The sequence below is a fragment of the Rattus rattus genome, chromosome 8, assembly GCF_011064425.1.
Source record: "Rattus rattus isolate New Zealand chromosome 8, Rrattus_CSIRO_v1, whole genome shotgun sequence".
NCBI lineage: Eukaryota > Metazoa > Chordata > Mammalia > Rodentia > Muridae > Rattus > Rattus rattus.
The window spans coordinates 51,478,824-51,490,444 of NC_046161.1; the positions used below are offsets into that span (position 1 = coordinate 51,478,824).

The following is an 11,621-nucleotide window of genomic DNA, read 5'->3' on the forward strand; positions in this document are numbered from 1 at the left end:
GGCCAGACTGATCTACAAAGTAAGTTCCAAGATAGCCAGGGCTACTCAGAGAAACCCTGTCTTCAAAAACCAAATAAACGAATGAATAAGCGCCAGAGTATGTGTGATGATCAGAGAACTTGCTGGAGTCTGTTCTCTCTCTTCACCCAGTGGGGCGCTGGGATTTTCATGTCCACTGCTTCTGGTCTTGAAGGGCAGGGAGAAAGCCCGCTCCTTCTCCTGCTCCCTACGTGGGTGGTCTCTAGGAAGTGGAGTGCTGAGTGTTCCCATGTGATAGTGTCCGAAGTCCTCGACACACCTCTACAACCACTGAAGACTCTGTCTGAAACCTGCCTGGCAGTCCTTGGCAGAGGGTGTCACCCAGCCCGCGGCAGGCGGGGAGGAGCCTCAGAGGGGAGGTGTCGAGCCGCGCTTCCGGCGGGCAGCACTGGGGCTGTGTGGAGTCCCGCCTCGCCGCCCCTCGAGCGCCCCCAGCTTCGCTGCTGGCCGGAACCTGCACCCCAAACCAGGAAGCACCTGGCGGCGGGCGCGGGATGGCTGGGTCCGGCTGGGGTCTCCCTCGGCTGGACGGTTTCATCCTTACCGAGCGCCTGGGCAGTGGCACGTACGCCACGGTGTACAAGGCCTACGCCAAGGTGGGTGTGGGCGGGTTGTGCCCGAAGTGTCCGGGCCCTGGGCACTCGGCTCCTGTGCCAGCCAACTCCCTGCAATCCCGGCTGGGTGACAGGCCAAGCTGTGCAGGAAAGGCGACCACCTTGAGAGCAGTAAGGCCAGCGGCTGCCTGGCACCAGGCAGATGGAGGAGGCGGGAGCTAACCGCCCCTTTTAGGTTTTAAAAAAACCACGCCAGTTTGGTCTGGAGGGGCGGGCGTGACCTAAGGGAACCTCGCTATCAGTGGTTGAAGAACCGGCTCGGCACGGAAGTTGCCTTAGGACTGGGAGGAGTCTAGGGTCAGACTCCCAGGAGGCAGCACCAGTTAGAATGCAGAGTGGCTAGCTCTTTAAATAGTGACACCCACCCCCGCGCCACTCTAGAAAGTGATGCCATAGGTTAGAAGCATGGCATTGGCACTTGCCATGCTGGGGTGGGAAGCCAGGATTCCAGAGATGCCTCATTGATTTGAGAAGTTGAAACTGGGAAATTTGGAGACCCGAGGAGAGTGGACAGACCCAGACAGGGAAAGGTTGCTGAGGGAACCAGAGCCCACTCCAGCCCGTGGGGTCGGCCCCTTCAAGACAGAGACCCCAAATTTCCTGTACCACAGAAGGCTACTCGGGAAGTGGTAGCCATAAAATGCGTGGCCAAGAAAAGTCTCAACAAGGCGTCAGTGGAAAACCTCCTGACTGAGATTGAGATCCTCAAGGGCATTCGGCACCCCCATATCGTGCAGCTGAAAGACTTCCAGGTCTGAGCCTGGGATGGGGTTCCCTCCAAAGGAGGCTGGAGAAGGGACACTGCCTAAAGCTGTCTCTTTACTTTCAACCACAGTGGGACAATGACAATATCTACCTCATCATGGAGTTCTGTGCAGGGGGTGACCTGTCTCGCTTCATCCATACCCGCAGGATCCTGCCTGAGAAGGTGGCCCGTGTTTTCATGCAGCAGTTGGGTAAAAAAGCCTGTGGCACACCCCATGCCCTCTTCTCCCCTATTCCAGAGCTTTGCAGTCTCCCATGTGTGTGTCTCTAGCGTCTGTGGGGAATTCAGACTTCCTCATGGTGAACATGATGTAAGAACCTTGTGGAATCTTCCAGGGCCCAGTAGGTGGAACCCAAGTGCTTTAGCAAGGGAGAATGCAAAGTCCAAAAGGGCTTAGGCTTTTCTGGAGGCTCCTTGAAGGGAAGACGATCTTATGAAGGGTGCAAAGAGCAGGCACCCGGGAACTCTTAGAGGTAGCTAGAGTCTTGTGCTTCCCTATATTCTTGTAGAACAGCTCTACAGCTGTAAGGGATAGAGGGAGGCCTGGGGAGGGGAGAGGCAGGTAGGAAAGAGGCTCTAACTTATTTTCTCATGGCTGACTCCTCAGCTAGTGCCCTGCAGTTCCTGCATGAACGAAACATCTCTCACTTGGATCTGAAGCCGCAGAACATCCTGCTGAGTTCTTTGGAGAAGCCCCACCTGAAACTGGCAGGTCTGCAGTAGCAGGGCGGTGTTTTAGCGTGGGTAAACCGTAAGCTCCTGGCTGGATAGTGACCGGTCAGGAGCTACAGGGGTGAGCCCATCGCCAAAAGGTAGCTCCCATTCTCAGGCTGCCCACACTTCATGTCCTACAGTGTTGTGGGAGGAGCTAGGGATAAAGTCTGGGTCAGAGTTGGGGTTCAGTCTGGAAATAGTGCCAATGTGTGAACAGCATCCAGGAGCAGTGTGTGAGCCAAGACCCAGCTTGATCTGTTATTAGAATCAGGGCTCAGTCTGGACAGCTGGGGAGAATACATAGCAGTGGGCAGGTGTTTGTGGCTTCTGATAAGGTTTAAAGAATAGACTTTGGAGGCCAGAGAGCATGGTATAATTTAGTGCTGGGGCCAGGGGTGGGGCTTTCTGTGGGGATTGCATTTGAGATAGGCTTAGGGAAAAGGTGCTTAAGAGGCCATGTACCATGCGGAGGGTTTCCAGCCCAGAGGGGATAATAGGAGTGCTGTGTGTCAGTAGCACTGGAGAGGTGGCAGGAGTGATGCAGGTGAATCTGGGGTGGGGAGGAGCTCTGACGGGAGTCACAGAGGCAGCTGGGATTTGAGCCCTGTGCCTGGCCTCTTTCTTGCCTGCAGACTTTGGCTTTGCCCAGCATATGTCCCCGTGGGATGAGAAACATGTGCTTCGCGGCTCCCCGCTCTACATGGCTCCTGAGATGGTGTGTCGGCGGCAGTATGACGCGCGTGTGGACCTCTGGTCTGTGGGGGTCATCCTGTACGGTGAGGCCTTTGTTTCCTTGTTGTCCACCCTGAGAGTTACTCTGGGTTTGGGCCAGGCTTCTCTGGGCCTCTCCTGGGTTCTAATGAGAATTAGGGGCTCTGCTCTGAGGGATTTTGGCCCCCTTTCCATGGGTGAGCTGGGCAAGACTTAACCCACTTCCCTTCCAGCCTCCCCTCTGTCTTCTTCCACAGAAGCCCTCTTTGGGCAGCCTCCCTTTGCCTCCAGATCGTTCTCAGAGCTAGAAGAGAAGATTCGCAGCAATCGGGTTATTGAGGTGTGTCTGGCAGGGTCTTGGCATCCACTGGGGATTGAGGGACTCAAGGCCCAGAAGTTTGCTCACCACTGCTACCAACTGCAGTGTAGGCTCTAGCCCTTTCGTGGCAGTGGAGCATGCTCTGCGGTGGAAGCCTAGAACCTGGCCCATTCCTGATCAGCCACAGCAGGCAACAGATGACCAGGCCCAATCTTACCATAGTCCTGGGCTACATGAAAATGCCCATCTGGTAGGAGCCTGATAAGGGATGCCTGGCTCTCTCCCTGCACAGGTCTCCACCTGGACCTGCCATGTCCCTCCCACCAGCAAACACGTACCCCTTGTGGGGGTTCCCAACGGACCCTGGGCTTTGGGCTCAGATGTTGGAGCCTCATATGATGTGTCCCTGCTCTGTGCCTCTGTAGCTCCCTCTTCGGCCCCAACTCTCCCTAGACTGCCGGGACCTGTTGCAGCGACTTCTAGAGCGGGACCCCAGCCGTCGAATCTCCTTTCAGGACTTCTTTGCCCACCCCTGGGTGGACCTGGAGCACATGCCCAGTGGGGAGAGCCTGGCACAAGCAGTAAGCAGACCGATGGGGATAGGGTGGGCGGGGTCTCATGCGCCCGTTCTTGGGGGTTAATAGGTGAGTGGCTCACAGAAGCAGAGCAGGTGGCCACAGGGCATGGGGGTGGGGTTGCTGACTGGCGCTGGTTGCTGTGGCATTAGGAGGGTAGGTCTGACCGCCGATCCTCCAATCCCCCAGACAGCCCTTGTGGTGGAGGCTGTGAAGAAGGACCAGGAGGGGGACGCTGCTGCTGCCCTGTTGCTCTACTGCAAGGCCCTGGACTTCTTTGTACCTGCACTACACTGTGAGGCCCAGGCCATTCCTATAACCTGGGTGCAGAGGGGGCAGGAGTTGGGTCATGCTCCCCATGCAGGGATTAGGGGAGACCGTGTAGAAGATCAACCTGGAACTTAGTATCTGAGGATTGCAGCAGGCTTACTGTGGGGTAGGCTTCCAGTACAGATTCCTCATGTGAACCCTTTACCTTCTGCAGACGAAGTGGATGCCCAGAGGAAAGAAGCGATTAAGGCGAAGGTGGGTGATCTCCCCAGGAGAAAACGGGTGGACCTCTGACAAATGGCATTCTTAGATTTGAAACCACTCTCACAAGACAAGGCTGGGGGAAGTGAGTGAGCCAGGCTAGCTTGTTTGTATCTGACATGGTTAGTGTGAGGCAGCCACTAGGGGACCAGAGGCAAACTCGGAGGTGGGTGCAGGATAGGGGGATAACCCTCAGCCCCTCATTCTCTTACAGGTGGGGCAGTATGTGTCCAGGGCAGAGGAGCTCAAAGCCATTGTCTCCTCCTCCAATCAGGCCCTGCTAAGGCAGGGCACAACTGGCCAAGAGCTGCTACGAGGTAGGCTTCGGTTCCTGGTCTGTGCATAAGTCCTGGCAATCCCACTCCATCTTGACAGGGAGACTGACAGGGCCTTCCTATGCAAAAACAACAGGCTGCTCCCTCACTAAGAGCCTTTACTCTCACATCAGAGATGGCCCGTGACAAGCCACGCCTCCTAGCTGCCCTGGAAGTGGCCTCAGCTGCCATGGCCAAGGTTTGTGCTCATTGGGAGGAGTCCAGGTGGGACAGGAGGGAAACCAAGGCACAACATGGAATGTGTTGTCCCCTGGCTGTAGGAGGAGGAAGCTGGCAAAGAGCAGGATGCCCTGGACCTGTACCAGCACAGCCTCGGGGAGCTGCTACTGCTGTTGGCAGGTAAGGCCCCAGCACCGATACTGCCACTACCTCTGGCTACCCTATCCTTACCATCTTCCCTTCCTTACAGCAGAAGCCCCAGGCCGAAGGCGGGAGCTCCTTCATACTGAGGTACTCAGTGGGGCTGGGAGTCAGGACGTTCTCCTTCCCCTCCTCCTACTCAGGTCTGTGGGACCTCCTTAGATTGCATATGGAGTGTCCCTGCCTCAGAATTGTGAGGTCAATGACCCAGGACTTAAGTGCCTGGATAAACCAAAAGTCTGCCAGGCTCCTGCAACAGGGAAGTCTTCCTAGAGGAGAGAACAAATAGAGTTATCAGACAAGGCCATTCTAATGAGACAGAGGGTTCTGGGGAGCACCAGGGGTGGGAGGCACTTGACTTGAACCCTCCTCACGTCTGCACATGTCTTCTCTTGGCAGGTTCAGAACCTCATGGCTCGAGCTGAATACCTGAAGGAGCAGATCAAGGTGGGCATGAACGAGCCACACCGGGCAGTGGGTTGTGGGTTCCTCCTCTCTGTGGTTGTGTGTGCACCCAGGCTTCCGACTCTAACTGACTCTGTCTTAGCCCTTGCTCTGCTTTTACATCCCACAGATCAGGGAATCTCACTGGGAAGCAGAGAGTCTGGACAAAGAGGGGCTGTCGGAGTCTGTTCGTAGTTGTAAGTCCTGCCCTGGGGTCTGACAGCCCATAGCAGGGTTATAGGTTCTGCCTCTCTTGTCAGAGACCCAAACCTGACCTTGCTCTTTCACCTGTGTTAGCTTGCACACTGCAGTGACTCCAGAACCTGTGCATGGAACACGAACCTAGAGAGAAGCTTCGTACCAAGCCAGGTTGACGCCTGTGCACCTGGGACCACTGGATGAGCACCTCCCACATCCTAGTTCCCAGCATTCCTCAGTGTTCTCCACCCTTGGGGCATCTGGTGGCAGGTGTACTAAACTCTGGGAGAATTACTTTAATATGACTTTGTCATTAGGTGATGGCTGACCTAAGCCTGTTAGCTTTAGGACACCATCACCCTGTTGTTTTGTTCTGCAAAGAGGGCATCATATCTCTTCAGGACACTTCAGTTCCTTCCCTACTACCAAGCAGCTGCTGTACCTGGGCCAACCCTTCCTGGGAACCTGTATTCCAACCCTACTTTCTTCTTGCACTGGAATGGGACACTCTGATACCCTCAGGGACTACCTACCCTACAGTATGCACTCAGCCCCGCAGACTCCAGTCTTCCTGGGAGCTCACAGCCCCCCCCTTTTCAATTCTTTAAGACAATCTGTCATGCATGAGAGTCGTGTCCTTTGTCAAGGTGGAGTACCTGTGAGAATTCCAGACCTGTCCTTGCCTTGGCATGGAGGAGGGGTCTGCAAACCCCTTCTTACAGCTCGCTTTGAGGGGATATGCCTCCTATAGAACCTATAGTCACATGGTGGGCCCTGAGCTAGAGCTGGGTCTTGGCTGAGTCTTCCCTTCTGTCCTGTTAAACTGTGGAAACATCCACAGCTTACACCCTGTGTGAGCTGGAGAAGAACTTACATACCTGGAGTTACTGGGGGATTGCTTTTTTTTAACAGTCCCTCCAATCATCATCTTGTTTCAGATTTTTCAAATTCTTATTGAAGGCTGATCTTGAATAAGGTGCAAGGGAGCTGTTCTGCCACAGATGACCCCATATGACAAGCGCTGAACGTCCCTTTCTTTCTTCCTTCTCTTCCTTCTCTCCCTTCTTTCCTTCCTTTCTTTCTTTCTCTCTTTCTTTCTGTGTGGTATGGTGTGGTGTGGTGTGTGTGTGTGTGTGTGTGTATGTGTGTGTGTATGAAGGGTTATTTCTAAAGTTAGAGAATATTGGTGATTCCCAATCATTCTGCCCTAACTGCCTCCTTAGGGCAAAGTGAAACATCCTCCTGGCTAGAGGCTGGATGTATGTCAAGAATGTAGATCATTGTTTCTCTATTAAATTATTTTCCATATTTATGCACCTCTTCTTGCCTTGGAAAAATAGGTGAAGTCACCCTGCTCATAACCAGAAAAGGTTGGAGAGCCTGGGTAGTGTGGTCCCAGAGGGACGTGTCTGCCTTTCGCCTTTAGTCTCTGGGGATCCAAGAGTTCTGCTGACTGCCACCATTCCTGCCAACCACCTAGGATGTGTTGTTGGGAGCAGGGGTCAGGATGGACAGGCCTGGGAACCCAGCCAGGCCTTTTCTCTCCATACTTCCCCACAGTGGCAGGTGGTAGCTCTCTAGGACAGTCCTCTCTAGACCATCTATCCCACCCTGCACTCCCACCAGGTGCCTCCTCACTCTGAGCCAACAGTGAGTGAGCAAGCTGGGTTTTAGGAAGAGGGGATCTTTAAGGGTTTCTTCTCATATCTAGTCCCCGAGAGATCAGGGTAATTTCCAACAGTCCCTTGCCTTAATTATCCTCAGGCCTATTCCCGTGGGTCTGTAGGAGGAACAAGACAGAATGAATCAATCCCCTGAAGCCTTTGGCCTAGCCATTGGGGGGCAGTGTAGAGCAGTGTCCTATAGGGCAGCTGGAGCTGCTGGTTCCATTCCTTGGCCCAATGCTTAGACTGTACAGTTGGGTTATTGGTGAATGAGCCCAGTAGGACTTTTACAAGATGGTGTATGTAGGCCTGGTATATAGCACAAGTACAATAAAATATTATTTTCAAATGTAGGGAGAAAAACATACTTGAGATTTTCTTTGGAAATAAAGCAGATGAAAAGTTTCAGTAAGAAAGATTAGGGAAAGGAAGAAGGGGGTGACTGGAGAGGCCTGGCTGGGAGGGGACAGGATGACAGGATGGGTGACAGGAAGGGAGAGGGGCATTGTGTCTCCAGACCGTTGTTTACTGTGGCGACCGCACCTGCCAGCTGGCTGGGAACAGGGGCCTGAAATTCTTACACAGGGTGTCTAAGCAATGGGCCCGCATGAGGCGCCCAACGCAGGAGGAGCATGGGAATCTTTGGCCCTCCCACACATTGAATTGATGTCCTCCTGGCTGGTCCCTGTGAAGTAGGGAGGGAGGCAGTCTAGGAGCCGGAGCAAGTGGGGAGTAGGCTCCAGAGAGTTTCCCTGGTGGCACGGGCTTAAAGGAAACTTCAGATCGGCTTTTCAAATATTTTTCATTTGAGAGACGGAGAATCGCTGCCACTTCTTCAAGGCTTTCAAATATGTCCATCCAGGAGCTTCACCTCCTTACCGTCCCATCTCCGCTCTCCCACTAGGAGACTGAGCCAAGGTCAGCTACCCGGCCTCCACCTCCTATTTTCCCATGGTCCTGCCCTAGAAGGAGCAGATGAGCCTTTGGAATAGACCACCGGACCCAGGTGTCTCTGGGCCCAGCCTGCCCCGCCCCCACAACCTGTTTTTTTCATTTTATTTCCCACTGGGGGCATAGGAAAGGATGTAAGTTATCTGAAAGGAAGGAATCCAGCCCCAGAGGCCAAGTACCTGGCCCCAACTATGAGACTGAGGCAGGAGGAATGAGACACATCAATGGCCACTCTCCCCCCACTGTAAGTTGCACTACCAAGCTATCCCTCGAAGTACCACACACGCAGAAACAAAGTCTTGTCCAAGCTCACAGGTAGACTACATTCGCCATTGTAGAAATGCCTTCACAGGTCTTACCGAGTGAGGCAGAGGCGGCCTCAGCCTTGTTGTGCCCCTGGACCCAGGCCAAAGGGCTCCCCGTGCCTTATACAAACCGGGTCTAGCAATGGCTGGCAGTCACAGGGTTAGAGGCAGGACAGTGGGCTCCACAGCTCCATGACCCTGCTGGAACCTCAGCTCTGTGGGACAGAGGACAGAAGCTCCTGCCTCCCCGCGCTGAGCCAGAGCATCAGCTGGGTCAATAGGCACTGTCAGAAGCTCAGCTGGACAAGTGAGCATGCCCCAGATGTCCCCAGTGCCTGCCTGGGGCTTCCAGTGTCTGAAGAGGGACCATCTGGCTGTTGGGGGAAAAGGGAGATCCTGCACATTCTGAACCCTGGCCACCCTCCCTACCCCCGCCCTGGGAAACAGCTGGCCTTAGAAAACCACTTGTTATTCCTGCACTCCTCTTCCCACTGGGAACTGGGCCTGAGCTGCCTGGGTGGGTGGGAAGCAGGAGAAGGGGACCGGAGGCTCCTTGAGTAGGACCCCGGGGTGCCGCTAAGTTCTCTGGAGTTCTAAGTGTTGTAGAGCCAGAGACCTCAATCTGTACACTGTGGGGTACAAGGGTCAGGCTGTGTGTTTTGATCTCCCCTGTCCTGGAATATTCTTCCCTCGGAATCCCTCGCCCATCTTGGGAATTCTTCCTTGTTTTTCCTTAGGAAGAACAGGGCTGGAGAGATGGCTCAGTGGTTAAAAGCACTGACTGCTTTTCCAGGGGTCCTGAGTTCAAATCCCAGCAACCACATGGTGGCTCGCAACCATCTACAATGTGATTGGTGACCTGTTGCCCTGGTGTGTCTGAAGACAGCTACAGTGTACTTATATATAATAAATAAATCTTTTTTTTTTTTAAAGAAATCTACACTTGCTGGGGGTGGGGGTGGGGAGGACAGATAAAAAGAATTTGGGTCAGAAAGACTTTTTTCATCACCTCTGGACATTTCCGGTGTCCCACAGGGTGAGAAGGAAAGGGCGAAAGGATGGGAGGCAGGAAAGGGGCCTGAAGCATTGAGGCTTATTTGGAGAGGAAGGGGTTAGGCGCTGTTAAAAGGGAGGTTGGGGGTCAGTGGCTTCCTTTGTGGCCTTTACTTCATACCAGATAATCCTGGAACATGTGACTATAAAATAAGAGCGTGGAAACAGGATGGGGTAAGCTGGGACTTGTTTGGCTCCGTCCAGGGCCTGTGCAGAAGACAGCTCCAGCTTGGCTGGGTTAGCTGCTCCCTTTAAAGGGCGTGAAACTAGGAATGTGCGTGGTATTGGGGGATGGGGACGCAGATCAGCACAGAGACAGGGAGAAAAATCCATAGCATAGCTGACGCAGATGGGCGGGTGACTCTCAGTCCGCTCACCTTACCCATCTTTGCCTGAGCTTCAAACTGGCTCTTTTGCCCCAGAGCCTCCTCTGCTCCATTCCAGGGACACTGAAGACAGCTCAGGGTCTCTTGGGATTCCTGGGATGTGAATGGAGTATCAGTGAGGAGACAGAGTCCCCTCCCACCTCCTGACCCCAGGCGCCAAACAGCCCTGCTTTGACAGGGTTCAGTGAGTGTCCCCAAGCACCCCTACCACCTGACCTGCCATGCTGGCCTCCTTCTCAGCCAGCAAAGCACTGAGGGGGAAGGGGCTGTCCGATCCCATTAGGCAGAAGGCCCCTGAGGGTGGAGGGCTGACGTGGACCCTGCTGTTGATGCGGCTGAGGCAGCCTATGCTCCACCACCCCCAGCTTGGGGCTCCTTTGGGAAGGTCAGAAAAGGGTTTTTGTCCAGTGGCTGCTAAGCCCTTCCTCAGGGGGTGGACCAGGAGCATCTGAGAGATGCAGGTGCCTCCCTAGGATGCTCAAAGGATGCTCCTTAATGACAGCTTCAAGCAGCTCCCCCTCAGGGCGTGGATTCCTTCTGTCCTCACCCTCTCAATGTTTCCTTCCTCTTTCAGCTCTCCCACTCAACATTACCTACCCTACCATGTTCTTATTTTATAGGGAGACCTAATAGGAACTTTGTCCTTGAAAACAAACTGCTTTTGCTGCCTGTAATACTGAGGGCTTCCCCACAGGCTAGCACTTATTCTGTGAGGCCAAGAGGTACCAGGTGCCTGTAGCACTTTTCTTCTGCCCGGCAAGCCCCTGGGATGACCCACTAGAGCAGCTACTTGGGACTTCCAGAATGCCAGCACTACTCTGAGTATGATGAAATCTAGAGTTTTTATTTAAGAAAAAACATTTTGGGTTGGGGATTTAGATCAGTGGTAGAGCGCCTGCCTAGCAAGCGCAAGGCCCTGGGTTCGGTCCCCAGCTCCGAAAAAAAGAAAAGAGAAAAAAAAAAAGAAAAAACATTTTTTTCCTTTTATTCCTCATTAAAGTCACATGTAGTGCTGTTGTACATCTGTAATCCTAGCCCTTGGGAGGCTAGCTTGGGCTACGTAGTGAGATCCCATTTCTAACACAAAGGGGCTGGAGAGAACGCTCAGTGCTTTTCCAGACACAAATTCAATTCCCAGCACCCACATGGCAACTTAAAACTGTCTGTAACTCCAGGCACAGGGATATCTGACCCCCTCTTCTGACCTCCTTGGTCACCAAGCACACATGTGCAAATACATAACAGTGTGCAGGCAAACATTCATATACATAAAATAATAAAATTAAATTAAATTTAAAACACCACCAAACACAGGTGAGAATGCAGCCAGTTGGTGCCTAACACGCACAAAGCTCTTGGCTAGGTTTCAAGCACAGCTGAAGCTAGGTGTGATGATCCGTTCCTGTAATCAGAGTACCTGGGAAGTTGAGGCAAGATGGTTAGAAGTCCAAGATCATCCCTGCCTGCCTAGGAGTTTGAGGCTAGCCTGAGCTACACAAGATTCTGTCTGGAAGAAAACAAAATGACAATAATACCAACTAACACAGAGAGAGACAGAGACGGAGAGGAGGAAGGGAGGTGAGAAGGAAGAGGGAGGGAGGAAGGGACACAAAGAGAAGAAATCTGACTGAAACTAACTGCATAAACACAAACTTT

At 53.3% G+C, this 11,621-nt stretch overlaps 1 protein-coding gene across 1 annotated transcript; it reads left to right on the forward strand.

Moving 5' to 3' along the window:
* Positions 1–28: 28 nt before the first annotated feature.
* Ulk3 (unc-51 like kinase 3) lies at positions 29–6,193 on the forward strand. The gene is made up of 16 exons (XM_032911374.1): positions 29–635; positions 1,265–1,405; positions 1,489–1,609; positions 2,027–2,131; positions 2,766–2,909; positions 3,102–3,184; positions 3,589–3,744; positions 3,928–4,033; positions 4,223–4,263; positions 4,484–4,586; positions 4,718–4,782; positions 4,865–4,943; positions 5,014–5,054; positions 5,364–5,411; positions 5,539–5,605; positions 5,706–6,193. Exons 1-16 carry the CDS (start codon positions 534–536, stop codon positions 5,720–5,722), a joined length of 1,419 nt encoding a protein of 472 aa, XP_032767265.1. The 5' UTR covers positions 29–533; the 3' UTR covers positions 5,723–6,193.
* The last annotated feature ends 5,428 nt before the right edge of the window (positions 6,194–11,621 follow it).